Source organism: Hyaena hyaena, unplaced genomic scaffold, assembly GCF_003009895.1.
Source record: "Hyaena hyaena isolate Hyena2069 unplaced genomic scaffold, ASM300989v1 scaffold_120, whole genome shotgun sequence".
Taxonomy (NCBI): domain Eukaryota; kingdom Metazoa; phylum Chordata; class Mammalia; order Carnivora; family Hyaenidae; genus Hyaena; species Hyaena hyaena.
Window position 1 is genome coordinate 2282948 of NW_024080752.1, and position 20774 is coordinate 2303721.

The 20774-nt window shown below is 34.0% G+C and overlaps 1 protein-coding gene across 3 annotated transcripts in view; it reads left to right on the plus strand.

The window, feature by feature from the left end:
• The window catches only part of TRPM7 (transient receptor potential cation channel subfamily M member 7), a 126813-nt gene that overhangs the window by 90333 nt on the left and 15706 nt on the right, over positions 1-20774 (plus strand). For all 3 annotated transcript variants that reach the window (XM_039237105.1, XM_039237106.1, XM_039237107.1), the window contains exons 23-31: positions 1267-1393; positions 2600-2784; positions 3470-3602; positions 4221-4936; positions 8334-8404; positions 11689-11782; positions 15180-15250; positions 17726-17760; positions 19772-19797. In XM_039237105.1, the coding sequence (XP_039093036.1) occupies positions 1267-1393; positions 2600-2784; positions 3470-3602; positions 4221-4936; positions 8334-8404; positions 11689-11782; positions 15180-15250; positions 17726-17760; positions 19772-19797 (1458 nt within the window). The remainder of the gene's footprint in view (positions 1-1266; positions 1394-2599; positions 2785-3469; positions 3603-4220; positions 4937-8333; positions 8405-11688; positions 11783-15179; positions 15251-17725; positions 17761-19771; positions 19798-20774) is intronic.

Below are 20774 nucleotides of genomic sequence, written 5' to 3' on the forward strand. Positions count from 1 at the left end.
GGATATAGCTTTTTAGTCTCCTTCATTCTCTTCCTTGCATGCTTGCTTTATCAAACGAATGTGAATAGAATAGAAATAGATTCCTAAAGCTTTAAAAAAAAAAAATGTTTATTTGTTGAGACAGAGTGAGCACATACAGAGTGGGAGGGGCAGAGAGAGAGGATCTCAGGTAGCCCCTTGCTGTTAGCACAGAGCCCAAGTCAGAGCTCAAACCCATGAACCATGAGATGGTGACCTGAGCCGAAATCAAGAGTCAGAGGCTTAAGCTACTGAGCCACCCTGGCGCCCCAAGATTCATAAAGCTTTTTAAGACCAAAAGAACATTGTGCATTTGAGTGTTTTAATGGTGTATATATTTTTAAATGATTACTAAACAAATGTTAATTGTAATATAAACATTTATATAAAACTTGTCACTAATTCATGATTATTTAATCCTTACTCCTACTTAAATTATTTTGCTTTATTCTTTTAATACCCTGGTGGGTACTAAAGGTCTTCCCTTCCTTGTTTTTATTCATCTGTGTTCTGGTTTCAAACAGAACTCCACATTCCTGATGGAGTTGATGAAAACCAAGGAGTTAAAATCTTATCATTGTCTATTTGAGAGGCACTTAAGCCACTCTTTCAACCCTCTTTTGTAACATGGTAAGATAAACTCATTAATCTTCACGTTTGTAAATTTACTATGAGTTTATCGTACCCTTTTATAGTTATTTTTCTTACAGAAATGCTATAGAGTGGGGAAATCTGGGAATTTTATTCTATTTAATGTTCCTTGAGCTAAACCTTGCCTTGAATTGCATACATAACACAACTATATACCTTCTCATCTAGAATAGAGTGGTAGAACAGATACCCACATTCCTCACAAATTTTTTCTGTTGATTTTTTTTTTTTTTTTTTTTTGAGAGAGACCAAGAGAGAACACAAGTGCAGGCCAGGAAAGGACAGAAGGAGTGGGAGGGAGAGTCTCCAGCAGACCCTACAGTCAGCACAGAGCTTGATGTGGGGCTCCATCTCAGGACCATGAGATCATGGCCTAAGTAAAAATCAAGAGTGGGGTGCTTAACCAACTGAGCCACTCAGGCACCCCTGCATTGGAATATTTTTAAGTTTTTGTTCGAGCTGCTTTCCCAAATGCTTTTACTGGAATCTGAAATGGATTTCTACATAATTGAAACTTCTTCCATTGTACATAAATACTAATTTAAAATAGTTACTGATGTGAATTACTATACCTAAATTTTTTTCTTCTTTCCAAAGTGTGTGCAAATGATTCCACTATCTCTCAAATCTGTGGTCCTGGGACATGGTTGACTCCATTTCTTCAAGCAGTCTACCTCTTTGTACAGTATATCATTATGGTCAATCTTCTTATTGCATTTTTCAAGTAAGAATTTTATTCAGTTGCTTATTATAATGAGATCATTTAATATATAGTTCTCATTCTGAAGAATTTCAAATCTAAAAATTTTGTAGAGCTTAAACTATTAAAATTATCTTTGAAAATTACAAATAGGAAGGCATGCTTTTTCAAATCAACATGCAGTTCTTTTATAAATTTAACCTTTATTTGGTAGTTTTGCTAGATTGCTGAGAATACACATATTAGTATATAAAACAGAAAGGCAAATAGAGAATTCATTGGTAATCTCATTTATATTTTGGTGTACCTCTTTCTGTTATTTTTTATGAATATTTGTGAATTTTTTTCTCTTTAAAAATAATGTTCTTGTATTTTGTATACTGTTTTTAATTAAGCAAAACATGACTATTATTCCACATTAATAAATATCTCTCTCCATTTTTTTTTTAATGTTTATTTATTTTGAGAGAGAATGAGTGGAGGATCAGAGAGAGAGAGAATCCCAAGCAGGTTCTGAGCTGTCAGTGCAGAGCCCAGCATGGTACTTAAACTCACAAGCAATGAGATATGACCTGAGCGGAAATCAGGAGTGGGACGCTTAATCTACTGAGCCACCCAGGCACCCCACCCAAGTTTCTTTTTATTGCCTACCTGGTATTCCATGATAGACTCTGGTTTTTCAACCAATATGTTACATTGTTCAGTTTGTCTATAATTTTTTTTATTTTCAAAAACCATGTTGTGGTTAAATTTTGATCAATCCTTAAGTATGCTTTCCTAAAAGTAGAACTGTTTGATATATACATTTTTAGGACTTTCTTCATTTAAACTAAAGTAGACCTGCATGCTCAAATCTCTGCCAATACTAGGTATTGTTAATGGTTGCTAATTTGATAGTACATAAAAATATATTTTTATTTGCACTTTATTTCTACTAAGATTATTTTCTCATGGTTTTGTCATTTATATGTAATTTTAAAATCTTAGGATCATATTTTCTGCTCATTTTTCTGGGAGTTTAGAATTAAGACCTTCAACAGTGTCAAATTTGTGCTTTATACTTACTACATGTATTTTTTTTCCAGTTTCTCATTTGCCTTTTAGTCTTATGTATGGTAGAGTACTCTTTGGAATCCTTGTTTAGATAGAGTTATAATAAAATCTTTAGTATTTAAAACTTGAAAGTATGATTAGCTGTGTTTGTTTTATTTTTATTCTTTGTTATTCAAGCAATGTATATTTACAAGTGAAGGCGATTTCCAATATTGTATGGAAGTACCAACGGTATCATTTTATTATGGCTTATCATGAAAAACCAGTTCTGCCTCCACCACTTATCATTCTCAGCCATATAGTTTCTCTGTTTTGCTGCATATGTAAAAGAAGAAAAAAAGATAAGACTTCAGATGGACCAAGTAAGTAAAATATATTAAGCAAATATTTTTATTTTATCACTTATCAGTATTACACTGAAGGCTAAGTGTTAATTATGTTCAGAAGACTTAATTGGCTAATGTTATTATAAAAATTTTTGTTGAATTTGCCTGAACGTAAAAGAATTTTAAGTGTAATGTAGTATCTATAAAACTGAATTTAGTACTAAACTTCTTTTTGAATATGGCATGCCTGTTTGTTTTCATTAAAATGGTAATGGAAGCCATAACTTTTGCTCTTCTATAAACTGTTTTTGCTGCTCTGTGAACAGTAATACTTTTAGTTTATTCTGTATACTGTATAAGACTAATCATATCAAACTTTGCTTAAAGTTTTACAGTGGCTTTGTGTCCTACTAAATTAGTCCTTAAATTCCTCTATCTGGATAAACGAGGGAGAGGTATAAAGAGAAAGATAGATAGGGTAAGGGTATTTTATAGAAAAAGGAAAATTAGAAGAGGAAGAGGTACCTGATACTATTCTGCTGAAGGACAAAAGAAGGAAATACCTGTCCACTGCTTTAGAAACACTTCAGTAAAAAGAAAAAAAAAAACTATAGATGATGGATGTAGTCTTATGAACCCTGAATAATTCATAAGACCCATGAGCTACAATTTGATATCTTGATAGTCTTCATTGATTTTTTTGTTTTTTTCCTCTCCTTAGAACTTTTTTTAACAGAAGAAGATCAAAAGAAACTACATGACTTTGAGGAGCAGTGTGTGGAGATGTATTTTAATGAAAAAGATGACAAATTCCATTCTGGGAGTGAAGAGAGAATTCGTGTCACTTTTGAAAGGTTCAGAAACTTTTTAATTATAACTGATATGTCAGAGTGGGTTTTTTTACATCTTCTACATGGCCATTGTTCAATTCATGTTTGTCAAATAAGTAAGCTTAGTAAAAATTTTACATATTGGAAGATAGTTCAGTTCTTTACTTCTTATACTTAGTGTTAAGTCAATTTCTGGTTATTTTTTGACCTTGTTATAGAGGACAGTGAAGTCAGTGAAGAAAAGTAAAACTATCCTTACTGTTTTAAAGCATTTTTTTTTCATTGTCTTTGCTACATTCTGGAAGTAGATAGTATAGTTATAATAATGGTAATGTTCTGATAAATGCAGCTTTATACATATTTTTGTGTGTGTTACTTTGATGTGTGGAAATCACAATAAATAGCCTATGGAACAAAAATATTTCATGAAATCTTGCATTTTATTATAATAGAATTAGCACTGGATCCTTCTTAAACATTAAGTGTGCCTTTTATAAATAAATAATCATATTTTATTTTATATCTTACCTGTGTGAGCACATGTAAAATTTCTTTTTACCATTGTCATTTATTGAGATTATAAAGAGAATCTTTAAAACATTAATTTTTAACATTTATAAAAAGCCTTTGTTTCCCCTACAGGGTGGAGCAGATGTGCATTCAAATTAAAGAAGTTGGAGATCGTGTCAACTATATAAAAAGATCATTGCAGTCATTAGATTCTCAAATTGGCCATTTGCAAGATCTTTCAGCCCTGACTGTAGATACATTAAAAACACTCACTGCCCAAAAAGCTTCGGAAGCTAGCAAAGTTCACAATGAAATCACGCGAGAACTGAGTATTTCCAAACATTTGGCTCAAAACCTTATTGACGATGGTCCTGTAAGACCTTCTGTATGGAAAAAGCATAGTGTTGTAAATACGCTTAGCTCTTCTCTTCCTCAAGGTGGTCTTGAAAGTACTAATCCTTTTCTTTGTAATATTTTTATGAAAGATGAAAAAGATCCCCAATGTAACATATTTGGTCAGGATTTACCTGTAATACCCCAGAGAAAAGAATTCAGTTTCCCAGAGGCTGGTTCCTCTTGTGGTGCCTTATTCCCAAGTGCTATTTCTCCTCCAGAGCTGCGACAGAGACCACATGGGGTAGAAATGTTAAAAATGTTCAGTAAAAATCAAAAATTAGGAAGTTCATCTAATAGCATACCACATTTGTCATCCCCACCAACCAAATTTTTTGTTAGTACACCTTCCCAGCCAAGTTGTAAAAGCCCCTCAGAAACTGTAACCAAAGATCAAGAAACTATTTGCTCTAAAGCTGCAGAAGGAGATAATGTAGAATTTGGAGCATTTGTAGGTAAGTTTGGCAAACCAACATTTGTATATAAATATTATTTATTTTTTAATTATAATTATCACCTGGGGTGCCTGGGTGGCTCAGCTGGTTGGGCCTCTGACTTCAGCTCAGGTCATGATCTCACGGTTCGTGAGTTCAAACCCACTTCGGGGTCTGTGCTGACACCTCTGAGACTGGAGCCTGCTTTAGAATCTGTGTCTCCCTCTCTGCCCTTCCCCTGCACATGCTCTGTCTGTCTCAAAAATAAATAAACATTTAAAAAATTATAAATTCTTAAAAAATAAATAGCTAATTAATAAAACTATACACTTATGTGATAAGTAGACTACTTTTCATAGAATATAGTTCCAAAATTTTTAAAAGGAATCAATGCAGGAAATAGATTGAATCAAACTGTAATAGTTCTATTGGCACATAACTTCTTTGGTGAATTTACTATAATAACAATCCTATGTAAAACTTACTTGGGCTCTTTTGAATTTGAGAATCTTCTGTTGAATTCAGTTAACTAGTTGACAGAACCTGAGTGATTCATAAATGTTAAGTATTTGGGGAATAAAAGAAAGGTACAGAGGAGGCTAGATAGAAATAGCTGGAAAAGATCAGTGTCTTATAAATAGGTGACTGTATAATTTTTCAGCCCTACCAGTACACTTTTTGAGAGTGACCGGGTACAGTAATAATTACTTTAGGGCAATAGGGAAAACCAGGACTTGACTTGGAAAGTGGAGGATTTATGGTTAACCCATTTGTATACCCAGAGAGAAAAGCATTTCAGAAAGAAATGATTCATTCTTTTTTTTTTTTTTTTTTACAAATAGTTTATTGTCAAATTAGTTTCCACATAACACTCACTGCTCATCCCCATAAGTGCCCTCCTCCATGCCCATCCCCCCACCCCCCCACATCCATCAGTCCTCAGTTTTTGTCAGCATTCAAGAGTCTCTCATGGTTTGCCTCTCTCCCTTTCCCCCACCATTTCCGCCCTTCTTCTCCCCCTTGTTCCTCCATCAAGTTCCTCCTAATCCTCCTATACGTGCAAACATATGGTATTTGTCCTTCTCTGCCTGACTTATTTCGCTCAGCATAACACCCTCAAGGTCCATCCATGTTGCTACACATGGCCAGATTTCATTCTTTCTCATTGCCATGGAGTATTCCATGGTATAGATTAACCACATCTTCTTGATCCATTCATCTGTTGATGGACACTTAGGCTCTTTCCATGTTTTAGCTATTGTGGAGAGTGCTGCTATGAACATTGGGGTACATGTGCTCCTATGCCTCAGCATTTCTGTATCCCTTGGGTAAATTCCTAGCAGTGCTATTGCTGGGTCATAGGGGAGTTCTATTGTTAGTTTCCTGAGGAACCTCCACACTGTTTTCCAGAGGGGCTGCACCAGTTTACATTCCCACCAACAGTGTAGGAGGGTGCCCGTTTCTCCACATCCTCGCCAGCATCTAGAGTTCTCTGATTTGCAGAAATGATTCATTCTTACGCTTCAAATAGCTAAAGTAAAATAAGGACTGAAAATATATTTATTTTGGCAGTAATAACAAATTAATGACCTTTGTGAAATCTGTTTCAGTGAAGTGGTTGAGGCAGAAGCCAAATTATTTATTTCAATAAAGTCCAAACGAGGGGAGGAAATGTAAAGAGGGAGACTGGAGAGGGGATGGGCAATTAGAAAGCTTACTGTAAAGGCAGGGCACCTGGATGGCTCAGTTGGTTGAGCATCCGACTTTAGCTTAGGTCATGATCTCACAGCTTGTGGGTTTGAGCCCCCACATCAGGCTCTCTGTTGACAGCTCAAAGCCTGGAGCCTGCTTCAGATTCTGTGTCTCCCTCTCTGCCTCTCCCCCTGCTCATACTCTGTGTCTCTCTTCTTCAAAAAATAAACTTTAGAAAATAAGATTTTTTTTAAAAAAATGCTTACTATAAAGGTAAAAAGAAAGAAATAACTAATGTGGTTTGCATGTAAGGTTTTTTATTTGTTTTATTTATTTATAATTATTTTTAATATTTATTTTTGAGAGAGAAAGAGATGGAGTGCAAGTGGGGGAAGAACAAAGAGAATGGGAGACACAGAATCTGAAGCAAGCCCCAAGCTCTGAGCTGTCAGCACAGAGCCCAGTGTGGGGCTCAAACCCACAAACCGTGAGATCATGACCTGAGCTGAAGTCGGACGTTCAACCGACTGACTGAGCCACCCAGCCGCCCCTTACTTGTTTTATTTTTAATGATGGGGAGACCTAAGCATATTAAATGTTGATAATGCATCATATGGAAGGAAAAGGTGAAGAGGGAACACCTCATAGAGCTAGCTAGTTCCCTAGTATTTGGGAGAGTATAGTGTTCTAACAGTCTTCCTGTTAGATTATTAAAGTGTTTAAAAACAAGTTCTTAAAAAATAACTTGGGTTGTTTGTGGACATGACCAGAGTGTTCTGAGGCATGAGTAATGCCCTCTGTCTCTTCAGGTTTGGATTTTTCCTAACCTTGTCTTAACACTTGTTTGAGCCTTCCCAGCTTAGAAATTTACCTAGTCGTGGAACATGTATTGAGATTGGTCAAAGAATATGATATGTCCATGTAAAATCTCCACATGGAAGCCAATCCTGTAAGTTATCTAGGTACTGAGCATACTTACCTCTACTGCTAGGCTGTGTACAGTTCACTGTGGATTTATAGAGACAACTCTACCTACATAAAATCTATCCCAATGTATTTTGTAAAAACATATAACATTTTTTATAAAAATATAACATTTTTACTATGTTAGTATATTGCCACTGGGATGGATATGTATAGATACTATATATTTATATATGATTTCTGTATGTATATAGTATGGGTATATATGTGTAACATACTTGTAATTTTATATTTGTTTTTTAAACTTTTTTGTTTATTTACTTTGAGAGAGAGAGTGGAGAAGGGGCAGAGAGAGGGAGAGTGAGAATCCCAGGCAGGCTCTATGCTATTAGCGCAGAGCCCGATTGGGGCTCAAACTCATGAACCATGAGATCATGTGACCTGAGTTGAAACCAAGAGTAGGATGCTTAACTGACTGAACCACCCAAGCACCCCAATTGATTTATATTGATTAATAGTAAAAATGATTGCTTCTTTCTTTTTAAATTTCAAGCAGTTCATGTCACATGTTGGATTCTTTTAGAAGGCCTTTGGCTTTTGCTATTGCTATAAACTGAACTCATCTTCTCCAACTTCTTGACAGATATTTTTAGTAATTATCAAAAAAGATCTACAGAAAACTTTAGAGCCATCAAAACTACTTGGAAAGCAGCATGAATCACTTGTTTTATATAGACTTTAAGCAATGACATTATTTAGATAAAAAATAAATGTTTTTTATACTCTTTTTTTTCTCTTTAAGGACACAGAGATAGCATAGATTATTTACAGAAGTTCAAAGAAACATCAAACAAAATAAAAGAAATGTTATCTGTAAGTAAATCTTTACAATGGCACCATTCAATTTTATTTTGCTGTTTGGGGATTTAGTTCAAAATAGAATTAATCATTTCAATAAAAACGCAGTTTTAGCAGAAACTATCATCAACATGATGGTCCCAGATACTTGAACCATACATCATTTAAAAAGAAGGAACAATTGAATATGAAAAATACACAAATAGTTTGCACTTGTTTATTAATGAACATAAAAACACCAATTTATCATTTCTCTTCTTTAAATTGCTTTTCCATATGCATTTCCCTTTGACTAAATACAGAGCTAAACTCTTTCCCAGGCCCAAAAGTTTATTAGAACATAATCATGTCTGTCAGGAAACCTAGCCAATGAGTAAAAAGCTGAATATGCCTAACTACACTATTACGTCCAGGTGTAAGATAGTCAATAAATATTTGTTGAATAAATGTTTAAATGTATAGAACTGTGAGTGAAAAGTTATTTCTTAACTGTTGCTTTCATAAATACCCATAATGATGGAATCTTAATGTGAGGGAAAGGAACCAGTAGGGAAATCAATGTTTTTTTTAAGTTGGATCTCTTGTTTTATCTTTGAATTTCTTATAGGGAGGAAGAACTGACTGAGAATTATAATTTTAAAAAAGACCTAGATAGAGCGAAATTGATCTCTTAGATGATAATCTTGATAAAATGTATAACTTTTTTCAGATGGGAGGACTGACTGATAACAGAGAATTGTCACACAGATATTTTGAGTTGGAAAGAATGCTAAACTCTTTTCTAACTTACCCTTTAAGAATCTGTGTGCCTCATTGTATATAAATCACACAATTTTTTTTTAAACTTAAAGGGAATAAGAAAGTAATCTGGGGAGTTTGTTGAATCTTTTAAGGCATTTGTTTTTCCAGTAAGGCTAATGGAAACTTTGATAGAGTCCATGAGAAAGAGAAGGTTTAGAGTAACCATTGTGTAAAGTGATTAAGGAGTCAGAGGAAACCAAGAATATGATTTCTCAGCTATAAAATTGAAAATAGCATGAATTTCTTGTAGCCATGTCTGCGTTTGGATTTTAGCCAGGAAACTAAAGGCTGGGAAGGGATAGGGGAGGTAAATCTTTGGAGAGATTTTGACTAGAGCACTGACATGACACCTTAGTAAAAGGTTAGAGCTGCTAACTAGTTGGAACTTGTATAGTTGTCACACTCAGCTGTAAGAACCTCAAATTCATCATCATCTTCTTGCTCAGCAGACGTGTTTGTTCTCCTATATTTCCTGCCTCTATCAGTAACATATGCATTTTAGTTTATCAGAGCAAAACCACACTCTTCTATCTATCTTCCAATCAACAGCCAAGTCTAACTCGTTTTGCTCCCTAAATATTTTTTTAGTATCTCTGCTTCTCTCAATCCTAAGTAACAATTACCTTTGACTTAGGCTGTCATCGACTAAGATGTATTTCATTGAACTTTTAAAATGTCTTTATAAAGTGTCACAATGGCAGTTGAAGACAATTGTATCAGCACATTCTGGTGGCATTATTTTGCTATAAAGAAGCACTTGATATACATAGGAAGTCATTTAGGATAAATGGATATTTTTTAATGGGAAACAATACCTGGCAAGGGTTCCCCACAGATTTTGCCTTTTAACAATGAACTTAAAGCAAGAGTATACAGAAAATTTTGAAGTGAGCAGGTAACTTACTGGTAAAAGTGAGAAGAAATTACAAGTTTGTTTGGCTGTGTTTTGGATTAAACAATTTTGAGTAATTCACTTGGAGGAAAAGAACGCAAAATGTAAAAATGATAGTCTGAGGCTTTGAGTTCCTGAACATTTGTGGGTTATATACCCCTTTGAAAATCAAATGAAAACTGCAGACCCTTTTCCCAGAAAAATGCACATATACAAAATTTTATCTGTTAAGATATATGGAGTTTTACAAATACCTTGAAGCGCACTATCTATCCTACACTAGAATTTGTGTCATAGATGGAAAATACTTAAATAAAACAAGAAATAGCTAGAACTGGTTCCAAAAGAAACAACTAAAATCAGAAAGGAAATTGAAGTTGCTCTGTGACTACAGAAAAAATGGTAGCCCTCTCACTTGACTGTGTAAATCAGCTGTATATGAAGAGTGCAGAGCATCAAAGGTAGAAAAACTTAGTTTTCTTGAGATATAAATTTTTTAATGAAACTAGTAGTTTATTGTGGTAGTAACATTTTTAAATTCATTCTTTCTGAGAGGTGGTAGAGGTTTGGAAGAATCTTAAAGTTCCATAATAGTGTGAACTGTTTATAGTTGAAAAGAGAAAACAATGTGAATTGTTTGTCCCCACATTAATGCAGTTTGTTACTTCATATGGGAAAATATATAGGTAAAAAGAAGAAAAAGAGGGAGTATTATACTATAAAATATTATACAGGTAGAACATTGGAAACATGAATATTTAGCTAAACATTTTGGTGACTACAAAATAACTTCTTTACAAATAAGAATTTAATAAGAGTTGGATTAGAAATTGATGATAAGGGAAATGCCTTTCAGTAAATACAAGTTGGATAATTGAGTAGAAATTTGAAAAAGCCTGTTTATGTTCTCCTGTCACTTCATAAGCTCAGATGAATTCTGCTTAAAATGTTAAAGCTCAGTTCATGAACTTAAGAAAATAAAAATATCAAGTTAGTAAAACTAGAAGGACTTTTTAAACATATGTGGAAGAGATGATATTAAAAGAAGGATGAGAAAAGATTTAAGCACCAAAAATGGAAATCATAGATAACTCAAAACAAATTTGGAAAAAATTGAAATGTGACAAATAATGAACAGATAGATCTTTGGTTATATAAACAACTAATAAAACCAATAAGAAAGCCACCCAGGGCACCCCTTCCCCCACCCCCCCAAAAAAACCCACTCTTCTACTCTCCAAATTGTTGTAATCTGTCAATATTAGTGTAAAATAGCTTTTTCTTTTTTGGGTGAACTGATAAATATTTTATTATTTTACACACAGTTTTTAAATATTTTTCCCTCAATTTTTAAATGAAATTGTATTACTGTGGAAAAGGATCCGTTTAGATGGATTTATGAACAATAAGCAAGTAGGATATTTTGATGCAGTTTTTCAAGAATGTCATTGAAGAAAATTAACTGTAACTTGTAATATACCCTTTAGTGACCAGGTAGGTTGAAGTATATTGAGCTAAATAGATTCAGAATCTCTTATACTACTTAGAAGATTTATTTGAAATTCAGTTTGATTGTTTTAAAATTATGTATATGTATAATATGCAGAATGATATTCCTGAAAACACTTTGGAACATGTGAGTTCTCATGCTGGATTTACTGAATGTCGCAAAACTTCTATTCCTCTTCCTTCAGAACAAGGTAAGGTCTTTGACTATGTGAATTATGCTACCAGACATACTCAGTTAAGCTTTAAATGTATTATTACGTATGTCACACACCTGAGCAGTGAATGTTTTGAGAGTCAGAAAATGATGATTCTGGTCCATCATTGTTGCTACACTCTCGAATAAAACACATAATCCTAGAATTCTGATATTTTTTTTACAAATTGTTTAGTCCTAAAGATGAAATATAAAGACTTACTTTTTATAAATCTATTTTAATTGGTAGTGTCAGTAAACATATTTTTCTAATTTAACTTTTAAAATAGCTAATACAATCAGTCAGTTGAGCGTCTGACTTTGGCTCAGGTCACGTTCTTGTGGCTCACGAGTTTGAGCCCCATGTCGGGCTCTGTGTGGACAGCTCGGAGCCTGAAGCTTGCTTTGTATCTGTGTCCCCCTCTCTCTCTGCCCCTCCCAAGCTTACACGCTCTCTCTCTAAAATAAATAAAAACATCAAAAAAAAAAAATAGCTAATACAGGGGTGTCTGGGTGGGTCTACTGGGTAAGTGTCTGACTCTTAGTTTCAGCTCAGGTTATGATCTCTAGGTTCATGAGTGTGAGCCCCACATCAGACTCCATGCTGGCAGTGGGGAGCCTGCTTGGGATTCTCTCTCTCTGCCCCTCCCCCACTCACCTCTCTCTCAAAATAAATAATAAACTTAAAAAACTTTTAATAGCTAATACATTTACTTAATTCAAAATTAAATACACACACAAACATTTTGAAAATAAGTCTCCCTCTCATTCCAGCCTCACATGTAACTACTGTTATTTTTATTTATGTTCTAGAGTTTCACATTTACACATCGTATGTGATAGTAGTCTTTCCTTCCCATGTAACCTTTATATGGTTCCTTAAGAAAAACATCACTTAACCTTCATTTCCCCTTCACCTTCACCATCATTTCCCCTTTAATTCTCTCTGGTATACAGCAGTATCAAGTTGGACATATTCCAAGAGTGCAAGTTGGTTAAATATTAATATCAAAAATGTAATCGATGAGGGGCCTCTGGCTGGCTCGGTAGAGCATGCGACTCTTTTTTTTTTTAAACTATTTATTTTTGAGAGACAGAAAGAGACAGTGTGATCAGGGGAGGAGCAGAGAAAGAGGGAGATACACAGTCTGAAGCAGGCTCCAGGCTCTGAGTTAGCTGTCAGCACAGAGCCTGACATGGGTCTCATATCCACGAACCGTGGTATCGTGACCTGAGCCAAAGTTGGACGCTTAACTGACTGAGCCACCCAGGCGCCTCTAGACCATGCAACTCTTGACCTCTGGGTTGTGAGTTCAAGCCCACGTTGGCTGTAGAGCTTACTTTAAACAAACAAACAAAAATATATATATATATAAAATGCATGATAGTAACAGATTAGAGGAGAAAAATCATTTGATCATCTCAGTAGCTACAGAAAAGGCATTTGATGAAATTCAATATCCATTCATGATTAAAACTCTTAGTAAAGTTAGAATGGAGTTTTCTTAATCTGGATAAAGAGTTTTCTACCAAAAGTTATCACAGATATTCTACTTCATGATACATTGAAAGCCAGATGGGGAACCAAAGCAAGGATTCTGGCTGTTGCCATTTCTCTTTCATATTCTTTTTTTGTTTTTTTTTCCATGTGTGGCTTTTTTGTTGTTGTTGTTGTTTGGTTGTTTGGTTTTGGTTTGTTTTTGGTTTTTTTTTTTTGAGAGAGAAAGAGACAGAACCTGAGCAGGCAAGGGTCAGAGAGAGAGAGGGAGCCACAGAATCCGAAGCCGACTCCAGGCTCCAAGCTGTTAGCACAGAGTCCAGTGCAGGACTTGAACTCACCAACCATCAGATCATGACCTGAGCCAAAGTCAGACACCTAACCGACTGAGCCCCCCAGGCACCCCTATTTAATATTCTCACTGAAAAAATAAAACAAGAAAAAGATGTGGTAGAAGGGTTAGTAGGGAAGGAAAAAAAAACAACATTATTTTCAGTAACATGGATGTTGTTTCTAAAGTTAACATGCTTCTAATTTTGCATCCTCATATTTCAGTTTTAAACATAATTATTGACCTCCCACTAAAGAAGACAAGGATCAAACTCTTCCTCTTCCTCCTTCTGTTTCCAGAAGACACAAACACACGCATGCACATGCACACACATTTACTCTTTTCCACTATATAGTTATAATTTTGACTAGATCAACAGTAGATTCTCTGCTGTTGGACCACATTTCTTCAAGATATTCAGATACATAATGCTGTCAGTTTCATCATCTGCAAAAAGTTTTGCCCAGACGTTTCTAATGTACTTCAGTCTGGTCTTTTTGCCCTCTACACTTGGAATACAAATTTTATTCTAAGATCTCCCATCACCATTCATTCATTTTGAGGTTTTTCTTTACTGTGTCATAAAGTTGTGAATTGTAAGTTAACTTTAGAATTTAACATCCTTGGGCACCTGGGTGGTTCAGTTGGTTAAGCATCTAACTTTGGCTCAGATCATCTCATGGTTCATGAATTTGAGCCCCACATCGAGCTTTGTGTTGACAGCTTGGAGCCTGCTTCAGATTCTGTGTCTCCCTCTCTCTCTGTCCCTCCCCTACTAGTGCTTTGTCTCTCAAAGAATGAATAAACATTAAAAAAAATAAATTTAAAAAATAATTTAATATCCTGACTTTCTAAATATAGGCTTAATTCTAAAATTTATTTAGGATAAAATAACAAGATATGGCACAGATGCCATTCTAAGTCATAGGAGGAAAGATGAATTATTTTTTCCATTATTGTAAATCAGTATATGTATAAGACTATTAATATGTATAAGATGATTAATTACAATGTTAGAATGGCAAGAGATTGAAATCATACCAAATGTCTATCAGTAGGAGTTTGGTGGTTATTCTGTATAATTATTGTATGGCCATAGTATGAAGTTCCATGTAGCATGAAAATAGAATAAAGAAATTTTCTGTGTACTGATATGGAAAGCTCTCTGAGCTTAAAGTTAAACCAACAGCAAAACCCCCCAATTATATTATATGTAATATATATTACTTACCATGTATGGTTAAAAAAAATAGTGGTTATGTACACACATACACAAAAAATTCCATGGTAGGATACACAAGAAATTTGGAAATAAGGAAGACTAAGACTTTTTCCTTCAGGCTCTTATTTCTTACTGCCTTTTTACAAAAATAAAACTGAATAATTTTGATGTTCTGCCAAGATACCTGTAGGCCTCATGTAACTATTAATGTTACTCCCTAGCAGTGTTAGGGAGAGGATAAATTCTCTTATGAAAGTTACACTGCATGTTGAAACACTTGTGTTTGGCTAGTTGGTATCAAAATATTTTAGTTGTATAACTTACTTTTTTAAATTTTCTTTAAGTGGAAAGTAGCAATAGAAGGCCATCTACTGAAGAAACTCATGAAGTAGATTCCAAAGCAGCTTTACTACCGGTTTGTACATTTCAGTTAATAAATGCATATTTTAAAATACTCATTTATTAAAGAAGAACTAAAAGATGGTGATATTTTGAGGTTGCGTTTAGCTTTCAAAAAATTTTACATTAAAAAACTGACAGTAGTCCATTTATTCTTAGAATAAATTAGCAATTTATTCTTTGAAAAAAGTTTCTTCCTGTAGTGTGAATAGTTAGGAATGTGTGTGTGTGGGTGTGTGAGTTATTTTTTTTAATCATGTAATGTTTTTCATCATGATAAATGTAGTCTTTAATCCCCATCCCCTAGTTACTCTATCCTCCCACCACCTTCCCTCAGGTAACCAACCATCAGTTTGTTCTCTGTAGGTGAATCTGTTTCTTGGTTTGTGTCTCTCTTTGTTTTGTTTTGTTTTTCATTTGCTCATTTGTTTTGTTCCACATATGAGTGAAATTACATGTATTTGTCTTTCTCTGACTTACTTCACTTAGCATACATTTTCGTTCCATCCATGATGTTACAGATTGCAAGGTTTTATTCTTTTTTATGGCTGAATAATATTCCTGTGTGTGTGTGTGTGTGTGTGTGTGTGTGTGTGTGTGTGTATACATACATACGTACATACATACACACTGTCTTCATCTATCACTGGACACTATCCTTCCAGTGTTCAACTATTACATATAATGCTGCAGTAAACACAGAAGTGCATGCATTCCTTTGAATTAATGTTTTTGTATTTTGGGGTAGATACCTAATAGTGCAATTACTGCATCATAGGTAGTTGTTTTTAACTTTTTGAAGAACCTCCAGACTGTTTTCCACAGTGGCTGTACCATTTTGCATTCCCACGAGTAGTGCAGGAGGATTCTTTTTTCTCCACATCTTCACCAACACTTGTTATTTCTTATGTTTTTGATTTTGACCATTCTTATAGATGTGAGGTGCTATCTCATTGTAGGTTTGATATGTATTTCCCTGATGGTGAGTGATGTTGAGCCTCTTTTCATGTGTCTGTTTGCCATCTGGATGTCTGCAATCAGTTCATGTCTTCTGCCCATTTTTTAATTGGATTATTTGTTGTTTGGGTAGTGAATTGTATAAGTTCTTTATATATTTTGGATGCTAACCCTTTACCAGATATGTTTTTTGCAAATATGTTCTTCTGTAGGTTGCCTTTTAGTTTTGTTGATTGTTTCCTTCACTGTGCAGAAACATTTTGATAAAGTCCCAATAGTTTATTTTTGCTTTTATTTTCCCTTGCCACACTCCTAGCAAAAAAGCGTTGCTATGGTCAATGTCAGAGAGATTACTATCTGCATAATAGGAAATTTTAAAGAAAAAATTTATTCAAAAGAAAGGCAGAAATCTCTGTATTGAAACTAGTTGTATGAAGTCATTCCCAGCCAGTTGAGGTAATATTTGATTTATAAACACTCTTTAAAAGCATACTCCGGCATCAAGACAAATAGCTGGGAGTAGAAAAATTGCTCCTTTATAGTCAAGTATAGAAATCAGTATTCATAATTATCCTGGATCATCAAGAACATTTTAACTTACATTCTGGTATAAGGAGATAAATTATATTATGGAAAGTCATGTTATTAAAAACACTATTTCAATGAGGAAAGGGGAATAGTGAACAGAGTTTCACAGTAACAACTCATCCTTTTTAGAAAGACCCACCCTGAAACTAAGCTGCACAATTTTGCCACAAAAGTAAGTTCCATTGAAGATGATCTGACAATGCCAAATTACAGAACTTGTGGGATTCAAGTTACACAAACCTCTATTAACTAGAGATAGAATTATTGGTTATAAATTATAAAATATTATGATTAAAGTGATTAAAACTATAAAAGAGAAGGTATTACAAATAAGACAAAAAGAAAAGATACTACTCAAAAAGTCCTGGAAATTTAGATAAAAATCTAGAATAAAAAATAACTCGGTGGTGGTTATAATAATATAGATTAGGCACAGCTGAACAGAGAATTACTAAACTGAATCAGAATGTAATTATAGAGTTATATAATTAGATGGAAAAAAATACAGAATAAAAACAAATGCACATACACAGAAAAAGACTTCAATGAGATATGCCTAGATGTTTTTAGTGATTTGTTTACAGTGTGCATGGTTTTAACTTTACTTTTTCTACTTTGTTATGTTTTTCTTTTGACAATGAACACATAATTATTTAGAGTTATAGAAACAAATATATAATTTAAGAATATAAAATTGTCATCAGAAATAGAGCCAGACTGTAACTATGTTATAGGAAATAGCACTCATGAAATTCTTTATTCTACCTTGTGGAATGATCTTATTGTATTATATCCTTTATTATTTTTTTAGTTTAGTTGTATGAAACAAGGACTTCACATTAATTTTTCTGACTATAGAAAACAAAACAGAGTTAAATAAACAGTTATGCTTCATCTAGAGAGATTTTTTCTTTTAATTTTTGTTTGTGTTTGTTTTTGACTAAAGGATTGGTTACAAGATAGACCATCAAACAGAGAAATGTAAGTAAGCCTTTTCTCATTGTTAACCTGAAAAGTATCATAGTTATTGAATGTTTTTTTTTCTGTTCTGTGTGCCATCTTTAAAACACTCTTTTATCTGTGATGATGATTTTAATGTCTCTTGTCTTTACATAGAAGAGATTGGGGGAACTCATTTATTATGAGTTAATATATACATTTAAAATTACAACTTTATATAGTTATACTGTCATTATGGTGATGCTATAATTACTACTCTACTAAAATCTTCCTTATAATGATACAATTATAATTTTATTTAGTCCTGTTTCCAACTTGTGGAATAAATTTATTCAAAAAATTTATTTGACACTTTAGTTTTGCACTTGGCTAACTTTCTTTGCCCATCTTTGTAATTAACAAGCTTCACACCTGCTTTTGGAAAACACGTTGATATTTAGAGTAGTAATACACAAAATACATTAGACAGCCTGGACACAGGGAGATCCACTACAAAGCTGATGTGGTAATCTAGAACTGAAAGTGGAAACAAAAGGCAGTCTGACAGGTAATCATCCCCAGAAAGTAAAAATTTTTAGTACAGATTGAACATAAGAATCAAAGGTGATTTATGTATTGCTAGACTGAGAATTAGTATTTTAGGATTCCAAAGGACGTTTACAAAAGAAAAAGTCATCTTGGTTTTTTTGTGTGTGTTTGTTTATTTTTGAAGGAAAGAGAAACAGAATGTGAGTGAGGGAGGGGCAGAAAAGAGAGACAGACAGAATCTGAAGCAGGCTCCATGCTCTGAACTGTGAGCTTGTCAGCACAAGCAAAGGAGAGTTACTTTCTCATATGGACTATTTGATTAGGAACCGCTGTGTTTTCCCAATTTCTTTCTGTGCATCAGAAATGTATGTGAATCTAAAGAGAAGAAAATAAACCATGTGCCACATGGGTATGCAGTGTTCAAGTTCTTTGGGTATTCTGGGCCTTGTATGGCACTTGGAAGATCAAACTGTAATCACGTCTCTTCAGAGTATACTATCTTTTATAACCAAAACCATAGGATGTTAATGCAGAATAGGTACTTGAAGTTGATGTTAACTCAGCTAACAAGAGAACATTGTCTTACAGAATGGTGACCCATAGAAGTTCCCAGAATGGTAGAGTTGGTCAGCACTATTTGGCTGCTGAGAAAAGAGTAGTTTATCAACAGCAAAGGGATAATGCTAGGGTCAAAATACTTCCTATAATAAAATGTTTATGTTAAAATGAAAATCAGTAGGAACCATCAGATCAGATAGAAGGTAAGAGCTGGAAAGAGACTGCAGAGGTTCTCTACTTCGAAGGTCCTTTCTGAATCGAGTCTTTTTTTAGTCTTGAGCAAGGCCATAGCTGTATGATGGGAGAGCTAAGCCTCTAACCCATTTTACCTGATCCTCATTGCATTCTCCTCTCTATTATATCTGTCTCTTTAATTTGTGCTGGAATCCATAGGATTAATAGAACTTCTATTTGGTACCGATGTGTATTCTTATAAATAAATACGTTCAACATTGGGGGAAAAAATTTTTTTTTCAACATTTTAAATTGAGTTTTACCAAATGACATTGGCTATTCTCTCAGTTCTTCGCCCATCAATTTTGTTGAAGTATTTTTAGCATTCTGCAAAGTCATTTCAAACTATTCTTATAGTATAGTATAGTATAGTATAGTATAGTATAGTATAGTTTAAATTTATCTCCATGAATAGAAAAGTTGGTTACTACTGAACCTTCAGTTTGACAGCAGTCTACTAATTAATATCCATGTAAGCATAAATTGGAGGTACAAGTTGTTGATAAAGTATATATAAATTGATATATTTATACCCATGTATGAATTTGCCATTGGCTTTACAGGCAATAGCATGTATTCAAACAAAAGTGAATCTAGATCTCAGAATTACTTTAATGTTATTAAATAATCATAATAACTTCACAAAATAAATTATGTGTTAGCCAAAACGAAAATTGTGTCACAACTTATATTTTTTGGTGTGTTTTTTTAGGCCATCTGAAGAAGGAACGTTAAATGGTGAGTCCGTTTGGTAGATTTAATGCAAAAAAATGAGGATTATACATGATCTGTTATATTACAGTAAATACCACATTATTCGAACTAAGAAACTTGAGACTTTGTGTTTGAAAGAGCCATGGTGGTAAAAAATTCTTTCCTCAGCTTGTTTCTTTTCAGTGTAGTAGTTTCATAAATACAAGAACTCACCATGTGAATGATAAATCTTTAATGTCACACTAGCCCCCTTCATCCCTGTGACCTAGCCTGCTCTTTCCCTTGTATACCCTGTTGTAGTGAATGATACTCTTTCAGTCAGCTAGGGAAAATCTGAGAAGGAATTATCCTTGACCCCCTTGACCTTGTACTCACAGAGTCCTCGTTTTTAGACTCCATCTTCCACTATACATTGTTCTGCCACTTTCAGTTCACACTTCATCATTCTTTAAACCTTTTATTGAAGTATATATAACATGTATACAAAAAAGTAGAGAGAAGTCTCTCAGTGAATTCTCCCTAAGCAAGTATGCCCCTGTAATAAACACCCAGGTCACAAAACAGAATGTTGCCAGTATCCCAGCTCCTCGTGTCCTCTTGTTATAACCTCTGCCCCTGAATAATACATGTATAGTTTTGTCTCTGTGTTTTGTCTATGTAATATAAAAACGGAATCATAAAGTATGTACTTTTTGTCTGGCTTTTTCCTTCTAACATATGTTTATGAGATTCATCAATATTTTTGATTATAGTGGTAGTTTGCACATTCTCATTACTATGTAGTATTTCCTTGTATGAATTTATTGAATTTATCCATTCTGTTATTTGATGGGCATTTCAGTAGCTTCCATTGTATGATTACTATGAATAGTGCTGTTGTGAGCAGTCTTGTTCATATTGTTAGGTTAAACATGTATTTGTTTTTTATTGAGCATATACCTAGGAGTGCAATTTGTAGGTGGTAGGGTATATATATGTTCACATTTAGTTGTTACTGTGCC